General features: G+C 38.5%; 1 protein-coding gene across 2 annotated transcripts in view; it reads right to left on the bottom strand.

Moving 5' to 3' along the window:
- GALNTL6 (polypeptide N-acetylgalactosaminyltransferase like 6) overlaps positions 1-23,622 on the bottom strand; it is a 462,483-nt gene that overhangs the window by 66,322 nt on the left and 372,539 nt on the right. For both annotated transcript variants that reach the window (XM_051790183.1, XM_051790181.1), the window contains one exon: positions 17,850-18,033. In XM_051790183.1, the coding sequence (XP_051646143.1) occupies positions 17,850-18,033 (184 nt within the window). The remainder of the gene's footprint in view (positions 1-17,849; positions 18,034-23,622) is intronic.

The raw sequence follows: 23,622 nt of genomic DNA on the forward strand, positions 1-23,622 counted from the left end.
AAAAGCAGAACCATGCTTCAACTGTAATTACATAAGATGCTATTCCATTTACAATTATTATTAGGAGTGAGTGGGAAAGCAAACAAGCCAAAGGGAAAAAAATCTGCTTTCAAGTACTGCTAAAAGAACCCCATTCATAACTGAGTTTGCTGTTTAGTGATGAGGCTTAATCTCTCAATGGAGGCAGAAAAGCAATACAGTCACAACTAAACTGTGTTTTGAGGTCAGGTGAACTGGATTCCTGACAACATCTTTCCATTACTTGCAAGTGCAACTATTCCTGGAGGCCAAAACCTGCTCTACCTGGAAGATACGATTTCTTGACAGAGAATAATGGCAAGAAAGAAAGACTAAGTACATTTTCTTAAAAGAAGAATGAGCTTCACAGAGGTCAGCATTTTGTCTTCATTGCTTCTCTTTCCAGAGCAGGGAGAACAGCTTCAAGCAAATCTGACACAGCATGCTCTGTGTTAGTGGTTTTCTTCCTCCATACATCAGCCTGTCTGTACCAATACCTTCCCATTAATCTGGGAGTGGTTCATACACCTGTGTTTTCCAAGAAGAAAACTCAGCATACTTCAACTCCCTGTGCAGAAGCAATACAGAAAGCAACCTTCCTCTTCCTGCACCACAGGCGAGAGATTCACCTAGAGACTTGATTTCACTTCCTGTGGGATTCATTAGGTCAGAGATCAATTGATGGAAGAGATGCACCATCTGTTTGGGGCTCAGCTTTTAAAGACAACTTCTATAGGACACAGACTCTCATTACAGACAAGTGTCATCTGAAGTCATGACTAAGAAGAAAATTAAGAAAAGAGTCTTCCTGTTTTTATTTCGGTCACTTGAACAACTCTGAAAGTACACAGTGGATGTGAGCAAAAGATCCATGTATGCAATCCTGGTAGTTCTTCAATATCACCACATGATTTGCTGTGTGCTAATAATAAAGATGGGTGCCAGGCAAAACTCCAAACGAATAATGTCATCCTCCACAAACTCCTATTGCCATGAGCAATGGCATCCACATGATGAACACTATGCAACCAAGCCAGTATTCTCACAATAGATCTTCACATCTCTGTGGAATAATGAAGTTCACTCCACTGTCAAGATACATTCAGAGCATGTGTGTATGTATTTCATTATCAAGACAAAATCCAACAGCCAAGTATGCAGAAAGAAATATGTATCATATTCTTGACAAATAATGTATGTAATAAAAAGCTCCTGTTTCAGAGGAAGGAATATAGAACATTTTTTTTTTCTTGCATGAAAGGTTTTGAGTTTAGTTTTCCAGCTATGGTTTATCGATGCAGCACAGCTAATTTATACTCTAGATGGATATTAATATAAGATCTTTTAAATATATTTTCTAATAAGAAGTCAGCATATGATCTATTGCAGTAAGTAGTAAAACATAGAAATAATCTATTTTCAGCAAATGCATGGCTTGTCTACTGATGTAAACAATCCTTTGAAATATCAGTTTTTGCAAAAAACCATATTTGTTCAGAAACTGATACATGAGGAAGGCTTTCCTCAGTCACTAAACCACTCTAGCTGGGCCTCTTCTATACTGATCTATAATACCAAATAGAATGTTTTCAGGGCTACTATGCAGGAAGCTACACTAAAAAAAATCCTTTGAAATATGATTTCACACATTCCCCTAATGTTAACTTCAAGTATTATTTGAATTTTTCCTTTAATTACTTTACAGTAATAAAAATCTTAAAACTTTTTCAAGTTAAACATTCCCTGTTATTGTAGCCTTGCAAACTGACTTGATCACAAAAGGTTTAATTATTATGTTATAATTCCCTCCTAGGAAACAAATACATAAATTAAGTACATCAGTGAATTAAGAACACTCCTCCCTACATCTCAGTTACTAAATTAAGTCTCTTGACTGAGCTGGAGAGTTCAACAAATCACTAAGCACTGTTTCTTTGTCTGTGGAAAAGCAATTTGCATGGCAAAACAATTAGTTGTGCACAAGTACCACTGCCACTGAAGTTTCATACAACATTGAGGGCTAATGAACCACCACATTGTCTTCTCCATGTCACACACTGCCTCTTGCCTGATGCAAACTTCAGTAAATAAACAATGGGGAAAACAATGATACCACTGTGAAAAGCTGCCCCAGTCTCCATGGGAACAAATCAAAACTATCCTCTTTTTAATGACTTTTTTTCACATCAGAAGACAGATACAATGTTCTGTCTCTCAGTCCTCTCTGTTCTGAAGTTCATCTAGAGTCTCCAAACGACTATTCCATGGTTCCCAGGTATGGTGGTCAAATCTGGACACAGCAATGCACCTGTGATTTCACAGATATACGAACTGGAATATTTACCTGCAACTTTTATGGATGTTAACACATCACACAATGAAAATGGAACTTCATTTAATAATATGACACTCTCATCCTTTCCTGTCACAGTGCTGATTAACTAGCTATTTGCACTTATGCTTTAAATTTCTCCTCAGCTGTGGAGCTCTTTGCTTTTTAATGCCGAATTTCACATTATTTTTTTCTAATTATTTCTTCAATTTGCCAGGACCATTTTGACTCTCTCTTCGCAAAGACCTGTAAGCCCCTGCTAATGCCAGCTTACTTGTTTTTAAAATATTGATTGCTCAGACAATTAATGAAGACACTGAACAGAACTAGGATGTGGGGTTCTGCAGAGACATTTGCCTCAAGGACCTGCATCAGTATTTCAGAGTTTAACCTCAAACCATTCACAGCTACTCTTAGACAACAATTTCTTTTCAACTTGTCATGTGGTCATCTGATGAAAAATAAAGACGTATCCACACTGTAAACCTTATGAGAAAGTAACTATGGCAACACCAAAAGCCTTAGAAGGAAGATCACATTCGCTGCCTCCCTATTCTTTAAGTAACCAAGTTCCTCATATGGCTTAACAGATCTAATGTCATTCTGCTACCAAAGGGAGAGAACCCATTCTCTGCTCACTCCTCGAATCCTCCCTGCTATAGCTTGCAGGTGTGTGGTCTGATCCCCATGGAACAGCAGCTTTATGCTCCTCAAACTGCTGAATTCACTCAAATGGTAGAAAACTAAACATTTTCTTCCTCAGCATGAAGGGGTTTTTTGAGTTTACATGGCTCCTGGAGGTGGGTATTGTAAAGCAAAAGAGGCAGCACCAAGTCACCAGTGTGACAGACTGTTCCACAGCAAGAGCACTGTCTCCGCAATCCAGTGGCAGAGAGCTCATTTTCTCCCTGTGTCTCATGGCACCACATCCCCTGTCAAAGAAGGTAATTAAAGTTTTATGACAGGTTCAGTTCCTGAAAAGCCCATATTAATATTTTTTATTATATTTAAGATAACTTAAAGTGGATTATTTAGTATTTTTTACAAATTTTTGATCTGTGATCAAAGACAGCCTTATTCACTTTATGATTACAGAATCATCAAATTTAGAAGAGATCTCCAAGATCATCTAGTCCAACCATCAACCGAGCACCACCATAATCAGCCCTAAATTTCGTGGTTTAAACACAGATTAAGTATTCTATAATATCTACCATCATCCTTTTCTTTTCCCTTCTTCCCTCATCCAGAGTCAGTCAATAAACCTGTCTCTTGCCTGTCCAAAATTTCATAGTAGGCATACATAACCTTGCATACCACACAAATCCTCCTCCTTCTCACTCTAGATCAGATTTGCAAAACACAGCAGTTGTTGTACCCAGTAGAGCACTCCTGGGAGCATTCTGAATTTTAAGCTGCTTCTGAGACCCAGAAGAATATGCCCACCCTTTTCAGTTATGCTGTACCCAGTAGGATCATTTGCACCAGCAATGATGCCCCAGATCTGCAGGTTTCTGGGTGCTTGACATGAGAATCACACAATCACTCCAATTTTGGAAGAACCTGGGGAAGCCACAGACATCACAACCTTCATCTCAAACAACTTTTCCCTGGTTCACTTCCTCCGCTTGTTGTTATCAGAGCGTGTTGACCCTACCTTCAGGACAGGAAAGTGTGTCTGCAAGGTGCACTCAGACTGATGACATTCAGTATTTCACTTGGAGAACACCAACTGGAGTGTCCCTGGAGCCAACTCTGACATCGCTCCTGCAGGTAACTAACATGGATGGATGGCTAATTTGGCTTTAAGCCTGTCCTCCAGGATGTTCTACTCAGTAATCAAGTTTACTTCTGATAATGAGAAAACCTAACAATTCTAGCAAAACACTTGGCTTTATGCTGGCATTTCTGGTTTTTCTCATTTATTTTCCATAACACTGACATTTGCACTCAGAAATCTCAAATTCAAAACATTTTCCTTGTTGAAATCAGTTTCTTTTTTAAATCTTATAAAATACTTGCATGCACTTTTCTCTGAGCATAGCTGTGACTCAAAATTATTTCATGAACAATATTTTGAAATTTATCTGCATGGATCAAAAGTTCCACATTCTGAGCTGTATTTATTGTGACCAGTCAACTGAATCAACTTGTATGGTAGTGCCCTTTCTCCTGGCTTGTGTGAATATACTGCTGCCCATTCGCTTTCCAATAAGGCCTGTACACAGAAAGCTGAAATATGTTTTCCACATGTTTTAAAGATAATAAAGGTACGTATGCATCAACTGAAGACCCAGCAAAAGGGATTCAAGTTGACATTAAGTATTGGTGACATTTATTTTTGTGTTATTTCCTTAAATTAAAACATGATAACTAAATGTCAAAAAATATTTGAGGAAATGTTAGATTTTTTTATTATTATTATTTCTGCCAAAGAAATAATAAACTAGTTAATTGAAATTAGATAAATTGTAAAGAAGGGTAACAGCTGGAGAAAATGGGGGAAGAAAGCCTAATATGTTGTGGCAAAACCTGGCCTCAGCAGTCCTCTGTGGATGCTTCTGTCTTAACACTTCAGCACCAGAGTGTTTTAAGTTTAGTATGAGAAAGACTAGATAGAAAATTGGATGGCTGAAAAATTCTTTGCAAATTCAAATGCACATAGCTGCAAGACACATATGCATTAGCAGTGACATCCAGCAATAAAAAAGACTACCTTATGAGAGCCACAACTGGATCAATTGAACATTTGCAAGAATAGTTGTCCCAAGGATCCGAGATATACAAGGTCAGATTGTTCAGGAATGGAAGAAACAAGTAGCAGATAAGCCTTGGAAAGGGCAAAGACAACTTTAAGATCTATGAGTAGAGATCGTTCCAGCAGATATAGATAGGTCAACTCCTGAGGACTGCATGCAGTATAATGCTGCATACAAATCCGGCCTGCGTTTTCCAAAAACAGAGAAATGAAAATAAACTTAGAGCTGTGCCAGAACAACCAGAGGAATATGGAGCTGGTATTTTATGAGAAGAGGCCGAAGAAGGCCAATGAAGTGAAGACTGAAACAGGATGTGATCTCTCTTTAGCAACAGACCAGGAATTATTTGACAGATCAAATATTTTTAAACAACCTGACTGTTTAGGTGTGTTCAATTAATTTCCAGAAAGACCAGCATTTTCAGAAATCTGAAGCATCATCTCTGCTGCTGTCAAATTGCAGGAAGCTCTCTAGTCCTGTTGGTGTTACAGTTTTATGGGTTGAACTCCACATTATTCTGCTTCGGTTCCAATCTTGGGGTATTCTGGATTCTCTATTATGTCCGGAATGTCACAACATGCAGAAACTCACAAATTCACTTAATTAAGTTTTATAATTAACTTTCCCTATTTGCATCAAATGAAACCTTTCAAAAATCAGCTATCTTAAAAACTACAGTGATTGTCTCATTAGGTAATTTATGTTTCTGCTTGTACCTATTGTTTACAGATACATAGCAAAGTACCTTTCGAACTTCTTTCAGTTATCTTCCACATTTTTGGAAAAATCCTGTTTCAGCTGGGGAATAGTTGCTTTTCCGAGCAGTGCATGATCCTAGTTTGTGTTATTTTTGCAACTATTTGAAGGAATTGCTCAGACAAAAAAAATTATTCAGAAGAAACCTACATCATTTAGCATCTGAATTCTAGCACTGCTTAACACACACCTCTGCAGAAAAAGGTATTTAATTCTAAGTGGCTCATATGATTTTTTTGTATAGGTATCTGATGTGGTATCTAATCTAAACTGACCCCTGTAAAACTAACTCTGTGTATGTGTGAATGGGAGAGAGTTACTATTACTCAGCCCAAGCAGTAGATTTCTAGTTTCACCAGGCACTGTACTGTATTTATTCTTTATATGACTACTAGGGAGATTGTGTACTTTATATTCCTCACAATAGTTAAGATTTTACCAATGTGTCTTTAGTAGGAAGCTTTCTGAAGCTAGCAACTTGCTAATTAAGTAGAAATGCCAGACAAAAGATTTTAAGGTGCAGGTAGACAGGATGTGACATCATCTCTAACAGGTGATTTCCCCATCATAAAGAATGAGAAAGTAAAATCTTTGGAGAAAATTAAGGTATGAAAGAACACTCTGTTCTCTAATTTTGTGCCTGTTTAATGTTCTCCCCTTCTCCCTCGGGATATGAGGAAAAAGTTATAGTGTCTTAAAGACAACAGAAGCATGACAGAATCCATGCGAGAATGAGAGGAGATGATATCCTGACTTGTGAGGAAAAGGAGAAGAGGGCAGCTGGGATCTTGAAATATTCTGTAATCAGGGCCAAAGGCTATAGGCAAAATAAGTTTCAGGATTGCATTTGCCCTTTTCACAGCTGTTTTCACACTGGAGAGTCATCCTTATCTATGATCATCAGCTTCTACAAACAGCTTTTCTCTTCTTCTGCTGCTACCAATGGACGATACTATTCTGAAAGAAATTCAGTTCACTTTGAACTTTTTGTTACCAAAATTCAGCCTTTTCTCTTTGCTAACTTCTAAACCGACATTGGGATTTTTTTTCTTTCCCCTTTTTTTGCATTCTGGATGCAGCACTAAAACTGATAATCATCTGACAGGTCATCTGAGTTCTTTGTTACAACACATTTTTCATTTTCTCTTTTAAAAAATTATTTCTCTACTGACATCATTCCTGTCATACTATTAATCTTTGAGTTGCACAGGAATAACTTTCTATAGGTCTGCTGTGTACTTGGCTATTGGATGTGCTCATGCATTCCCACTTAAAGGCTCCATAGGTGGCTTTAGATAGGTACTTTTTTCTGATTTAAAATTTTTTTTGTACTTTCCATATTAAGACCTAGGCTAATATGCATATGTCAGCGAGTTTGAAATCAGTGGCTTCATTACATATGTGGCCAAACAACTTTGAACAAACCTCTCCTGAAAATCGTGGCTATACATTATTTTAATATCATAAGAAAAGCTTTTACAGGCAAAACACTACTTGCGCTTCATTTAAACTAACGTTTTGATGGGACTTTGTCATATCATCCAGTAGGTGGAGATGTAAGTCCAAGAAAAGGAGAAAACAGCTACTTGGCGGTCCTTGATGCAATTGAAGGTTTGTATAATACAATTTATCAGAGGTTAGATTTCTTAATAAGCATTAGATGAGACAGATGAAATCTGCCTGCAGTTAAAGCCCATCTACCAGCCTTCCTTGCCACAGACATTCTTACAGCCTATGGTCAGCTGTGCCTGCAGAGCTTAGGAAACTTTCGTATCCAACAAAGTATTAATGAACGTAATAAGGCAAAAAGATAATAGGTGATCAACCCCCATAATTTCTAATACATGAATATGTAAAATCAAGTATTTTTAAAAAGCTTGATCAGTATCTTGTTACACCACATCAAAAAAAAGTATAGTTTCAGGTATCCACTACTCACATTTTGACAAGTTTTGAGTCCTTTCATGCCTACAGAAATTATGAGCATGGTATTACCTTTCAGTACATATACAAAGTATTACTACTTCCATTGAGACAGTCACAATACTCTGTTTTGGCATTAAAAATTTATGAATCTATTAAATTACCATTACAGGAACTCATACTGGAAATTGGTTGCAATAGCAATAATATCTTGTGATATACAAAACAGACAATCATGTCTCTTAACATCACTCTGCTATAGAATAATAATATCCCTATCTCTAGTAGAAATGGAAATGCAAACAAAAGTAGCAATATAAGATAAAGTGTAAAAATTAAGGCAATATAGTTGAACATTTATAACAACAACTTTGTTTTGCTTATGCTGTTTGGTTTAAGGTCAAATGAAAACACCCCTGAAATAACAGGGCCCATATGAATTAGATGTATCAACTAATTATATATATATACAACTAACAAAGGACTATTCGTCTTCTCTGAATGCCCTTTGAACAAATCAGGAACAAAGATTGTGCTTTGAACAGTTTTGCTGTTTAAACTGTCATTCTGTCAAAAAAATAACTACATGATGGGCTAGGCATTAAAACCTACTGCAAAGCAGAACGCTGAGGACTTGAAACTTTTCCTGTGGGCTGACAGCTTAGGGTTTGCTCTCCTTCATAGCCTTTGGAGTCTCTTCAAAACCACTACCCAGTGCTCCCCAGACAATGGTCTGAAAAAATTGCTCCAAACTACTTTCTTCCCGTTATTTACCTTTTCCTCAGGTACTCTGAAAGGTCCTTCACATGTCTGCAGTGCTTTGAAAGGGAAAAATGTTGTTACTGTTCTCCCACTGTGCTCCTCCTGGCTTATCACCAACTCTTCCACTCCTAATTCACTGCATGTCCACAGGTCATTTGCACTCATGGGAAAACAGAGTGGTTATCTGCCCTAGCACAAAAAAGCCAGGGAATTTCTGCGGCATCAGCTAAACTTTCTGCTGAAGAACTAGGAGAGTGGAGGGAGTGGAGTCTCCTCTCTCCTTGCAGGCATCTCATTCTCTGTAGGGGGCAAATGGACTTGTGAAATTTCATGCCTACAGTGACTTTCCAGCACTGAAAATAGCACTGATACACCACCTCAACAACAGAAAATATCAGAAGGGTTGATTTTCCAAATAATTCACTTGAAGAGGTATTTCTCTGCTGTTTTGCCGAAAACAAAAGAGGTATATTTAGAAATGGGCAAAGCTGATACATGAATCTTGTTCCCTAACAAAGGACACTGTCTTGGTAGTTTATGGAAGAGCTAATGTCAACTGTTTTAAGCCTCATTTGTTCCTTGTCTCTCAAAAGATATGCATAGCATTTTATAAATAAACAAACATAGCAAAATTCCGAGTGTTTATTGTAATTTTCACCTCACAGGTTGCAGGAGGCATTTACCTTGCCTCTTGACAAAAGTTGTCTTCCAGCTAGAATAATGATATTTTGGTTGCTTACATGAAAAGAAAGCAGGTGCTAGTTTGTCTGGGGATAATTCAGAATGTGATCCCTCATGTCTTACTTCTAAGGTCCTCATCATGTCAATGCCTATACTGAACTCTCCTAAGATTGTAAAAAAAAATATGCATTCACTCTTCTTTTCTCACTCAAGTCTCAGATAAAAGATCTGATTCACAGATAAACTGCCAGGGTTAACAACTGCAGAAATATGGAAGACATGTAATTGCTGTCAGAGATGCAAAAGTGCTAATAGCCTATAGTCCGACACCAAAATGGAAATTGTCTTGAGATTATCTGCAAACATTGTCCTGCATCTGATTCATTTTAGTGTTGCATTAAAAATCTGCATGGTGCAATTCAGCAACTCTATTCCCTGGAGCTTTAAAAAGGGCTTTATGCATAACTGTATCAGATTGGAACATGTGCCCATGAGATCCTAGATCTTGATCTCAGGGCTGGAAAGGGACCTGAAGAGCCAGCTGCCATTGTGCTATAAATCTGATGCCATTTACAGGATGTGGAGCAATTCTTCTGTACCATTTCAAAAAGGTTTGCTTGGCTGGAAGCAAGGTGTCCAAATCTGACAAATTTTCAAGGGCCACAGTGTGGTACATGTTGCATTTTTGGCTGAAAAAATGGATAGTTGGAAAGCCAGGGACTTCACATATCTTGATTTCTGGCATGGACCAAACAGACATTATTGAAATCAGGATTTAGAACAGAATTTTCCATTTGCATAAACCTCAAGTAAAGCACAAATAACACTGCAATAGGCTGTAAAAAATTGGAGGGTTAATCAGAATTAAAAAATCTTACCAAATTGAAGAAGTGAAGTAAACAAAGAAAAAAAGACAAAATTCTAAATGTTCAGCTACAAAATATCACATGGATCTAGGGATAATGAAGACAGATCACCCTTTTGGACATGGCACTTGAAACAGATATGAAGATAAATGCCTTGCCTTTAGACATGTAAAATCTGAATTGCAAGAGGAGGATGATGAACACTTGGCTAGATACCAGTTCTGCAGAAAATGATGTGGAGATTACACCACAGCACAAGCCTGGCATGAATCAATACCGTTAAGGAAATATAAACAGGAACATAGTCTCTGAGACAGGCAAAATCACCTGCCTATTCTACTAGGAAATGATAAGACTTTGGCTGGTGCAGTATGCTTTCAGTATGGAAATAGTCCAGAGAAGAGCAAGGATAACCATCAGAGATTTATTAAACACTACTTACTAAGAGAAACTTAAGAAAAGAATACAATTTACTTGAAAATGAACAATGAACTGATCTGAAATGAGTCCTCAAGTACTTAAAAGGTCTGGTCCCAGTGTATATGACAAAATTTAAAAGGGTTAAAATGAGGTAAGAAAGTTTCTGATTGGATATTGTAAGAATAGTACTGAAATACTGTCTATATATAAATTTCTTTTCAGCTCCTCTCTTCATGCTTCCAGCACACGCTGCATTGGCAGGTTAAGTTCTTCAGAGTAGAAGAAAGAAAAATCTCTTCACCTCAGGGCTAAGGAGATCCTACACCAAGATAGCTGGACAGTCAGAATTATTCTATGCAGACAAAAAATCAGAAGGTATTGGCAGGTTAAGATGCTTCTATGTCATGCTTAGTTGATCACTGCCTCTGAAAAAAGAACCCCGAGCAGTGGAGGAAAAGCACTGTGACACTGTAGAGTTCCTGCAGACCCCGCAGAGCAAGGGGTAAATGACACACACACAATCCCGCCCAACCCCAGTGCTCATACTGGACAGATGCTGAAGAGTATTAGTAAACTTGGGCAGATGAGCATGTATGGAACTTGCATCAGTTTACAGATTTGAAAGTGGTTTGGCACAGAGTGTTCTGATAAAATGAACTGGTTCAGTCTTTGTTCTTTCTTCTGTTGGAAGCAAATGCAGCACTAGATTGAGGTTTCAGATAGCAATAGATCACTAAATAAACTGCAACAACCAAATAGAAATGGAAGTGAATACAGCCATTGCTCCCAACTTTATACCAATAAACACTACAGAATATAATAGAAGGGTGTTGGTTTTCTGTTTATTAGTACCAATAGGTGTCACCAAATTCTATATGAACCTCCCAGAGAAAATGACTTAAAAATATATAATTAAAAATAAAAATAATTGCTTTAAAAAGGTGATTTTCTTTGTGGAAAATTGTTCAGACATGATTTAAATAATTTTGAAAGTTAAGTCCTCTCTATCAATAGCATGTTGACAGTGTTAAATAGCTCGCCTGTATGCACTGAGCAACATATCTCTGTCTTTTTCTTGTACACCATCCTAGTCTTTTTTATGTAAAGGCATATTAAAACAATGCCCAGAAACTTCTTATTTTTCTAATTACTGGTAGTTTTGGTGACCCATTCTATGAATCTGCCCCAGAATGTGGGTATATAGGCTGTCAAGCTCTAAAGTTAATATCTGTGTGAAGCAGCAGGCTAACAGCTCTAGAAACATTACATTCTAGATGTTTACATTTTTATGCCAGCCATGATGCTCCAAGTGTTAAAGAAAATCAGAAATATGAGTTTCCACAGAAACAGAACAACATAGATACTTTGGCACTGCAGCATAAAGGCATTAGGAACAAAATTAGTGCCCTTTGTCTTGGGTGGCATAAGCCGCTATGAACATTTCACTGAAAAGTTGTATATCAAATCTCAATCTACCCAATTCAACTAGCATGTAGAATTAACTAATTCCTTGACTAAATACTTAATTAAAATGTAACCAGCAGCAGCTTTTTATCCTTGATTTTTATTTCTTTTAGTCTGACAGGTTACATTATCTCTCTTCTGAACTGGTCCTCAGAGAAAATGTACCAGTTGTACAGAACCTCTACACTGAAATCCTGTCAAAGGCAGGACAGTATGATCCAATATGAGCAAATGCATTCTCACAGACTGTGTGCAGTGTTGACATTTTTCACTGAAAAAAATTCTGAGATTTCATGGGGCCATGGGTAGATGACAGTTTGTAAAAGCTATTGTTATATCCACTATTGTTAACTCCACTAACAGTCTTTTACAGACCATAGCTTGTCAAAACAATAAATCAAGACTGTATGTTACGCAAACTCACACTGGTTAGAAACTGCTTCTCTGTAGAATAATGCCTTTGTGTAAAACATTCCTATAGCACAGTTCAAAATTGACGATTATACTTAGTCTTTAAAGAAATAGATGATTGTTTCTGGTTGTGAGAGGTTTTATGAATATGTTCATAGGCAGAAATCAGCCATAAAAGACATAAAGCTCCTATAAAGCACTGGAAGCTACAGAACAGAAATCATTGTCCAAAGCACTTTCTGAACTTCAGAAAATGATAATAAAATTGTAAAAGTACTTGTCAGATTTGGAATGCAGTCTTAGCAAAGGCTTTCTTTACACCAACATGTTGTAAAAAGTATATATTTAAACAGTGAAAGTAAGGAGCTGCAGAAAAAGTATTTCTGAGAGGATGTCAAATTTGAATAAAAGAGCATCCTGACGAGAGCGTGCAAAATAATGATATGATTTTAGATACACAATTCAACATAAAATGCCAAGTAACCTTCCAGTCTTACATAGAACTGACTACATTAAGGTCATACATTACATTCAAGGTTGAGAGCCTGTGATGCAAGGGAAAAGAAACATGTACTGATCACCCGATTTCACCTCTTGAGCATGTCCAAAATTTTACCCAAAAGTACATCCATTAAACATAAGTGGTCCTTATTACTGTGAGAACCTCGTGATGGTGGAGTGATTCTAGTTCTGTTTTATAAATGGGAATATGAGTACAGAAACTAAAATGTCTTGTCAGACGTTACAAAGTTGCTTCTACTTACTTGAATAAGCTCATATTTGCCAAACTATCGTCCTAGTCCTTTGCTAGAATTACATGACTCTTCGGCTTTGTCTGCCCTCAGGGAGGGCTGGAGATCACAGCTCTACACCGGAAGGCAAACAAAGAACTCTTGGAGAGTAAGGAGTGCTCATACACCAAAACACTTCTAACTTTCTCAGGCAGGTGCTAGAAGTCTTGGCATCCAGAAAGTAGCATAACACTTCTCTCATCGGTCAGAATTTCCATCTGAGTTGCAATTCAAAAGCAATGTTGTTAGGTCTCACCTGCACCTTTCCTTCCCTCCTGCATCATAAAGTTACACTATCATAAAACTTCTCCAAGGAGCTGTGAAGTCCATTTCTACCCTAATTGATCTGTGCTATGTTAATATTCTCAATTAGTTTGTGGATTTTCCAAATAGTTTTTTGAATTGAATTGATGTTTTCTTGTCTGGTTAAAAATATGTTTCTGCTGGCATGAATGGACACTGATGCCAGTTTACAGATCAGGCATGTGATAACATGAATTGATGTAATGTAAGTGCTGCCAGGAAATAAAGAGCAGTCATCCCCAGCAGGCTTCAGCATATCAAACCTCTGCTTTAAACTTCCACAGAGCTTTTAGCCCAGACAGGCTACTAAATCATATAAACTGACATGCTGTATATCACAGTCCATCATAGTAACAAAGTTGCCCTATTAAAGTGGTGATGGCTCGGGTTCGGCAAACTCCTCCTGACACCAGGGTGCTTGCACCACAGAAAGAAACAGCCACAGAAAAGCATGCTCTTATGTCCCAAATCTGTGTGTCCTGTAAGGGCATACTCTCAAACCTCTACCATGACAGAGGAACAAACCAGCAAGAGATAACAGGCCAAGGTGACCTTTGCCACAAAGGCAAATGTTTATCTCTGGTCCTCCCTGCTAATAGACTAGAAGAAAATTCCCCAAGTCATCTCCAATTCTGCTGAATGATCACTGACCCTGGGATCAAGACAGTGAGCATCACCATGACATGATGAGGATTTCACAATTGTCTGACAATTTCCCGCCATACATCAGAACACCAATTTGTCTTATGTCGTTTACACAACCTTAAATGAATCACAAGAAAATAGCATGAAGCCCTTTTCAAAGTGTATTAGGGTAGTTGTATATGAATTGCAAGAGTCACTGGGATGAGTTGCAACTGTGACAGATCAGTTGAATATAAAACAATATAAAACTTCTGTTGTTTCTTGGCACATGAAAAAGGGAAATCAAGGAGTTGAGAGATTTAGTCTCTGGATGAGAAGACAACATTATAAGGGGCAAAGTCCAATTTCCATGCATCTAAAAATTCAGTGTATCCTGAAAAAAAGCCGCAGAGATCTTTCAGAAAAGTAGCTATCTTATAAGTTACATAAGATTCATTTTTGGAATAATGTTAAACTTTCCTAAATGTTGCAAATGAACATGGAACAATATCCAATAATTAACATGGGAGCTTTGATTGAAAATACATTTTATACGTCTGTAGTTTGGTTCAGTGAAACCTATGGGAAACTTGGTATGGCCAGTGACAAAGCACACGTGAACCAAACTGATAAAATTTATGGATTGATGAAGCCTGATCCAAATGCAAATTTCAAATTTGTCACGTGATCCCAGGTTGGTGCTAGTACATCATCTGTACCTGAATTTGACACTGGAAGATTTCAAGAGTGTTTTACAGACCTAAACATCAAGCCATAACTTGCTGCAAAGCTACTTGTTGTGAACAACTGCAGAACATCTGAGAATGGGTGAGACTGTACATCAGGAAAAGCTGAGATGAAGCTCCAAATTCTGTCACAGCGAAAGGTAGAGATGCTGCCCAAGTAGAACTGCAGGTGTAGGAACAATAAACCATGACTACACTCACACCACAAATGGATGGGGATGTGTCTTCTTCACAAGAGGGATTCTGAACTGAAAGACTGTGTCCAGATAAATGGCATCCAATAAGAGAACACCAGTCAAGCACTGAGCACTGTGGAACACAATTAAAAAGACCTTAAAAAGTGGGAAAAGATTAATTCCAGAAACACTAGCTCAGCTGGCACTGTAGCTTAGTAAGGTCTGTGCTACTGTCACACCAAAAGCCTACCTGACAACATTTCAGTTGGCTGAGTCAACTGCAAATATGCTGCTGATGTCTGCTACAGCAGTATTTCGATCATGTGCAGATGGAAAGCGAGTGTACCACACAGATAACACAACAACTGTTCTTAGGTCTTCTGTACGTTGATCTGGTTTTATGTACATTATTTTTTAGGCTGATGTGACCTTTTCTGCTTCACACATGTACTGCATTGGCATTTTAAGTGAGGGGAAAAAGTCATCAGCAAAATTTTTGGATCATGTCTCCATTATTTGCTGGTGTTTTACTAAAAATGCTGGCAATTTTCCAGTTCATTAAGGTTCATCTCAGATCTGGCTCTTCTGGCAAGAAATAAAGCTATTAGGATGCCAATAGTAAAACATTTAACCTAAATTAAAAAAAAATAAAATCCCTACTGCTTGCAAAATAGTAACATAATAATTATGGTTGAAGCTGGCTGAAGTAATTTCTAGTTTTAATGTATATGCATCTAAGGGAAAACTGTTCTGTCTCTTTAATTCCGTAGAAGTTGTCTTGGTCAATTAAGTTACTGATAGCTAAAATAGTTTGCAACGTTTACTGTATTTGTTGTAAGCAAGGTACTAAAAGCTTGAGGTCTCAGCAGAGAAGGCCCTAGGAGAAAAGTAGTACTGACTTCAAATTAGAAAATAATTTCTCCCCTAAGCAAAATTCATACTGATTATTTAAACAACTTCCATTCCCTTGCCATTCTAGGCAGAGGGTACTTTAAAGCAAGCATATTGTCCTAGCTCAGCCAGCCTCTAGTCCTGCTGGCTTGTGTGGGGACAGACATGGTGGTTCCATGTGCAATGCTGCTTTGCCTCCTGCATCGCTCTGATGCAGATCCCGTGACAGCGAAAACAAAGGAAGACTCTCACTGATTTATGTAAGAACTGGGAAGTCTTTCCACCTAACATCTACTCAGATTACAAGGGATTTATAGGCTGCATTGTCCTATATCTTGTTCCTTGTGAACCCATTTATCTGCCCATGTGTTACGAATGCTGTCAGGGCAAGGTGGGTACCAACTGCTGCCATGCTGATTGGAACAGCAGTTCATGCAAAACCACCATATCTATTCTGCACTGCAGAAAGCCTCATCTTTCTAGAAAGTTTCCTAAGAGTGCCTCCTTTTCCGGCCTGTCTTGCATTTGAGAGATGCATATTACAAATGTGTAAAATGGCCGATAAGCAGCTCCATATTGCCCCATATGGTAATATAGAACTTATACACAAACTTTGAATGCTGAACCAAATTATACAATGTACTAGGTGACCTTCAGTAAGTGTCAAGAAATTACAACTGCTCAGAGGACCAAGAAGACTCGTGGAAGAGCAGTGGAGGTTCTAGCAACTCCGGAATGTTATGTATGTGATCGCAATAGCTGCATCTATGTTGTGGAGTGGTCACATTAGCAGCTGAAGAAAAGTACTTCATCAGCACTTACACTAATACAAGATGAAGACTGAGAGGCCTGGATGGAGATAAGTAAAAACGAACAAGTAGAATAATGAAAATAAGCTCACAAATATCACAATTACCTACTCTTCCCTATACAGAGCTGGTCAGTCTCTGGATATTAGGGTAAATTTCTGCATGAATTAGATCTATTACTTCAAGATAGTGCAGAGTCTGGGTCAGAGACACAGGTTTTCTGTTGCTATTGTTTCCAGGTTTTGCTTTGGGAAGGGGAAAATGCTGAGCTTTTAAACTGCCAAAACCTACAGTGTAGAGTTTCAGCCAGGGCTAAAGCATCAGAGCCCCCTCCGTTCCAGCACTGCTGGAATACAGCTGTGTGAGAGACTTGAACCATATCTGTCTGTCTGTCCTTTCTCTGTTGATGCGCACTAATCCTAGCTGATCCTTACATGAGAAAATAAAGAAAATATAAGAAGAAACGAACTACCTTTGTGAAAAGTAGATCATTCCTGTGAATGAACTGATCTGTACAATACTGGGATTAGAGTCTGGCTTATTTTAAACTATCTACAAATGATCTTGAGACTGTTCAGGTTTGAGAGCTCTGTGTTTAAGTTACAGCAATATATATACGGTAGCAATATCACCAGTTATAAACAAAGCATCTACTGGCATAATGTGGACTCAACTACTGATGCATATATTGCATCAACCTTCAGCAAATGAAACATTAAATGAAGTCTGTTCAGAAAGTCTTCTGTGGAATAAACAGAATACCTGCAATCGCATTCACTTCTTGTCCAATGCCAATAAGTGAACTACAAGTATGTGCCTGTTTCTTTTATTTATAACCACCGAGCCAGGTTGTGTTTCCAGGCACAGTTTGTGAATTTTGCAAATTGTTGCCCTGATCTTTTTCCTAGTTTTGAGGTTTTATAAACCTGTATCATCATCATGGTTAGGCTTCGCGAACGAAGATTTGGGATAAACCTGTATAGAAGCTGTTTAATTTTACTACCTTTCACTAGTAGGAAGTGGCCTACATGGAAATGTCTGGGCTTCGATTCTGCTACAGTTACCTTTTCTCCTTGCTCTTCTTCATGTTCCCACTCTCCCCTTTATCACTACTTACTCAAAGGGGTCGCTGGGATCAGCTCTCTGGAGCTCTGGAGGAATCGGTATTCTTTTGTAGTACATTTCCCAGTCAAAAGCTCCTCGCATGGCATCCCCCGCCTGTGCCTCGTAGCCAAAGTGATTGTGGTCAATGACATCGATCATAGGACACACGATGGTTTTGTGGTTAAGTGCAATCTGGTCTGAAAAATGAAAGTAGAAAATAGGAAACGGCATGTCTAGTCAGGCCATCTATCATATTACTGCAAAGTGAATCCCACGGGTTTCTGATGTTTGAAGATTGCTTGCTTTGTGCCCTATGGTCCCCCAAATAATTTCATTTTCAAATCTGTATCAAACTTTTATCTAAAGTGGAATTAATGCAGTTGGGAAATGATTAGAAGTATTTACAGTTCTTTAAAGGGAGGCATATCCCTGTGAGACCCACATGAGTCCAGTCATGTATATCTCTGCCACTTTGCTACTCTTAGCTGTCCCCAGTCTGTCAGCTATGAAACAAACCAGCAAGCAAACTGTAAAAATACTCCTTCAGCTGTGGGGAGTGTGTATGGCAAGCTCCTGCAAGAAGGATTTGTGTTCCTAAATGTGAAACTCAGCCCTTGCAACCATTCAGCCACTGTTCCTACGGCTGTAGTGTGCATCAGCTTTGAGATCAAATGCTCTAAATTAAAGGCAAACTCCAACATGAAGAGCAAAACAGAGTTTGTGTCCTTTTCTTGTACCAATCTTTGAGATATAAAGAAGGCTCCACAGTATTATTCTTACCTGCTTTCTAAAGAAAGCAGTTTGGGTTTGCTTTTTTTTAAAGAAAAAAATGTTAGAAGTGTGAGGCTAAATCAAATTCCCATGTCTAGTATAAGCTCAAAGTGGTCTTCAGGCTCCTTTGGTGAATCCTATTATTTAATCCTACGGAACTCCTCCGAAAAAAAAGGCAAAAAAATAAGATATGCCAACTGCAAGAACTAGCCAGAAGAACGGCTTGAAATTAGGAAATACAGAGAAAATCTGAAAGGATTGGCATGAAAGGACAGTAGAAAAACTACCTACAAACCCCTGAAAAAACTAAAATCTCAACATTCCAAGAATAATAAAGTTTTTTCTCTGAATGGCAGCCTAGATCCTTTAAATTATTTAGTATATGTTAGGGTCTACGTGGAAAACTTGGTTTTTGTTTTTAAGGCTTAGGTTTCACTGGTGCTTGATAATACCCTAAAAATAATCAGAGGGCTCCGTATGGATTGAACACTTAGACAGGAAGGTGTACACCAGTCAGGTGTAGACCAATACTTGTGCAATGATTAATAATACAGATTCTTCTTCCTTGCTTCTGAGGGACTGAAATTAAGAAAAATAGATTATTTTAGCAAAGCATCTGAGTTTTTATATTTATTCTAAGTTGCTGTTAAGAGGCTGTCCAAATCAATGCTGACTGCTAGTGAGAAATTACTGTGACTGGAAGTTCAGTAGGTTTTTACATCCTTATCCTTTAATAGTGAAATAAATTTAAAGCACAGGCTCTTACAAAATTCTAGGAAACTCATCTCAGAGATAATGGCTGCATTACTGTTGCTATTCCAAACATAATTACATTCACTAGTATACTGTGTAGTGTTATCTGTGATCATTATATAAAGTCACTTCTACATAGTCTCTTTCCGGTGATGGTCCTGCTAATAGTTATAGGACTCATAACAGTCTGACTCTGTTCCCCCCCTTCTAAATTGATTGGAGGAGAGAAACTAAGTGGGATTGATTTGGCTGGAGCAGGTCAAAGGTAGACTCATAATGCTTTAGCATCCCTCTCTTCATCTTTAAAAGCTGCTGTCTTTAAACACACCGAGGGATTTGAAGTCTTCAAGTCACATGCAGAGATAGTCACGGAGAAATTTATTTGAGCAATGCTCAAACTCGATACCAGTCTTCATTTTGCAACTCTCAAGAATTTTGTAAGTATGATGATGCTTACCTGCCTGCTTTTGTGTATTTCTGCAGAACTTACTTCTCAGCCCCCAAAATGTTTTAGAGATGAGGAACCATGGGAAGATCTTGACTTTTGATGAAACCAGGGTGTTTAGTTATGCACACCAAAAAGCAGAGTAACCAAAGTTGCAGCCTCAATGTTTCTTTCATATGCCTAAAATAATGCATTTTGCATATATACTACTTAGGCTTAAATGTACCGTGATTAAGAATTTAGGAAACAGAAAAAAAGTCTGTAGGGTTAGCTTTCACATTTCACAAGTGTGCTGGTATCATAGCTTTAGAGAAGTAAACATGCTGCTGCCTTTGTCACCTACTGCTCTTTACCCCACCTGCTCCTAATGCAAGACACCCAAAAACACTGCATAAATGCTTCACAATTTCTTTTCTGTTGCCTTTATTCATCATCCTCTCACAAACTCCTACTGGTCCGAAAATATCCATGCATTGTTTCAATGCATCTATGCTGCAGTTAAAGGGAAGAACAGACAGATAAGCATCACTGTACATGCAAAAATCTTGCAGACTTCAGGGAAAGCCTGGGAACAAGAGAGAACATTGCTCAGAGCTTTCTCCCTAGCAATTTTAAGCAATATATAAACACATATTTGAATTCCGCACTTTCAGTATCAGAGTGTGCATACATGGCAATAAACAAGAAGTTTTCAATATTGGATGAGTCACTATTTCAGTAGGTTTTATCTTTATGAGAAAGATGCGCCTCTTTAATTTCAAGTGGTTGTTTCAAATTGACCTGGATAAAGTAACAATGCCAAGTTGCAAATACTCTTATTTTTGCAATTTTTCATTGTAAATACTATTATTGTCCTGCTTAAATATGAGATTACAGATAGTGACAACATTTGACTGGTTCAGCAAATTACGTCTTGCTATCTGAGTTGTCATAAGTACTTGTATCCTCAGTTTCCCCACTGACAAGCAATACATCATATACATGTTGTGGAGATGGATGGCTGTAGTGAGTGAGTGTTTTGATAACTTGCTAAGCATAATCTAATCATGATACAATTTTAATTTTTGGTCAGGAGAAAACCACATTTTAACAAACCTAGTTCTGGTACCCTATGGGACTACTGATCTATTGCCCATCTCTCCGCTTACTTCTCCTGCAGCAACATCAGGAGAAGGAAATACGTGCCTGCACCTTTCAGCTGGTTCACCATTCAGTTTCTTATCTGCAATAACTGTGACTTCACACTGCACTAAACTGCCAACTACAGCAGCAAGAGCCCAAGTTACACCTTTCATTCTGCTGACTTTATACCACCAAGGAGTGACAACAAACAGCTGTATTTGCCAGCCTTTTTACATCACTACAGCTGCCCACTCAGTGAATATGAGTATCTGGTATCTCAGTGTCTTATCTAAGTTTAACAGCCCTTTTAAGCTAAATAAACTAAATAAAGCTTAAAGAAAATAAAGTCATTTTACACCAGTTTTTAAGAAAGTAAAACAAAGGACTGTAACTGCAAACAACTGTGGCTCAGCTCTACAAAGCCAATTAGACACCCTACAAGTAATAAAATAACTCAGTTTTCCTTTGGTCTAAAAGCTGACAGTCAATTCCGAAAATATAAGTTAGATACTTAAATGTAAGAACCATCTTTAAGTGATAGTTCTCAGTTTCTTCACCACCCCCCTTGTCCTCTAACTGTCAAGGTCTTGTTTTGAACAAAAGCTGGGCTGGAACAGTGGAAACCACTGCCCCTCTCAGTGAAGGCTGCCAGCCCAGAGCAGGGCTGAACTGTGTTCTTGTTTAGGATTTTTCACTACACATGGCAGAAACAATCAGAGCTAAAGTAGGTCAGTTTCAAAGCAATAAACACCCAACATATCCTCTGTTGTGGTTTCCCTGAATGACTTTCAGTCACATGCAGTGCTGAGTGAATCATAAGATAGATCTTCAGATAAACACTTAAAAATATAATTAACTTTACTATTATTAGAAGCCAGGTGTCATCTGATTTCAGTATAGTAAATATTTGCCATCTAATGTTTATAAGAAAGTTCTCTCATCCCTTTAGGAAAACAGGGTATCCTTAAATATACTAAATGTGTGTTCATTCTCTATTTGTCCTTCTTCATGTAATGTTCTACTTTTTCTTTCAAAATATCCCAGTATTCCCCAAGATTCATTTTTAGATCCTCTGGTTGGTTGGTTATCCATGGAAATTCTACTACATGTGGAATGAGAAAGATCTCATTCCACTTGAGAACTAAGGACTTTGTCACTGATGAAGTTTCTCTCATCTTTCCAGTTTTATGGTTTGAGGATGAGAGTTGAATACCCAACCGCAACCTAACTGCAGTTATGAATCCTGTGTCACCATTCTATTATTTTTCCATTTTTATAGGGTGAAACCTGGCTAGATGTATGGAATAGACTATCTGGAGTGAGATAACGTATGTGCAGGACAACCAGGGGACCAGGCCCAGCCAGCATAGGTTTATTAAAGTCTGGTCTTGCCTGACTAACCTATTTCCTCCTATAAGCAGGTGACCTGACTAGTGGATGAGTGAAATCTGTGGATGTTGTCTACCTGGACTTCAGTAAAGCCCTTGATACTGTCTCCCACAGTATTCTCCTGGAGAAGCTGGCAGTTTAGATGGGTGCACTCTTCACTGGGTAAAAAACTGGCTGGATGACCAGGCCCAGAGAGTGGTGGTGAATGGAGTTAAATTCAGCTTGCAGAAGGTCACAAGTGATGTTCTCCAGGGCTCAGTACTGGGGCCACTTCTCTTTAACATCCTTACCAACGATCTAGATGAGGGGATCAAGCACAACCTTAGTCAGTTTGCAGATGACACCAAGATGGGTGAGAGTGTCAATATGCTGGAAGGTAGGAAGGCTCTGCAGAGGGATCTGGACAGGCTGGATCAATGAGCTGAGGCCCGGGGGTCACAACAACTCCATGCAGCGCTACAAGCTTGCGGATGCATGGTTGGAAAGCTGTCTAGAGGAAAAGGACCCGGGGGTGCTGGCTGACAGGTGGCTGAACATGAGCCAGCAGTGCCCAGGTGGTCAAGAAGACCAATGGTATCCAGGCCTATATCAGCAAAGTATGGCCAGCAGGACCAGGGCAGTGATCACACTCCTGTACCAGGCACTGGTGAGGCTGCACCTCAAGTCCTGTGTTCAGTTTTGGACCCCTCACTACAGGAAAGACATTGAGGTGCTGGAGAGAGTCCAGAGAAGGTCAGCAAAGCTGGTAAAGGTCTGGAGCACAAGTCTGTTGAGAAGTGGCTGAGAGTACTAGGGTTGTTCAGTCTGGACAAAAGGAGACTTAGAGGAGACCTTATTACGCTTTATAACTACCTGAAAATAGGTTGTGATGAGGTGGGGGTCAGTCTCTTTTCCCAGGCAACTAGTGATAGGATAAGGGGAAATGGCCTCAAGTTGTACCAGGGGAGGTTCAGATTGGATATTAGGAAAAATTTCTTCACTAGTTAAGCATCAGAACAGGCAACCCAGGGAAGTGGTGGGCTCAACATCCCTGGAAGTGTTCATAAAATGCATGGACTTGGCACTTCATGATATTGTTAGTGGACATGGTGGTATCAGGTGAAAGGTTGGACTCGATGATCTTGCAGGTCTTTTCCAATCTTAATGACTCTACGGCTCATTTCAGAGAAGAAAGTAAGAAAAGGAACTGTTTTTGCAAGTTGCAGTTTTCTCATGTTAAAGTTTGCAAAATAGAAGGGTTACTGCTGTAACTTAGCAAAAGACTTCGGAGGACAAGAGTGAGAAACTTCTTGAGATTTTTTTAATT

The sequence above is a fragment of the Manacus candei genome, unplaced genomic scaffold (genome assembly GCF_025592945.1).
Source record: "Manacus candei isolate 608988 ecotype Guabito, Panama unplaced genomic scaffold, ASM2559294v1 h1tg000028l, whole genome shotgun sequence".
In the NCBI taxonomy this organism is placed as follows: Eukaryota; Metazoa; Chordata; class Aves; order Passeriformes; family Pipridae; genus Manacus; species Manacus candei.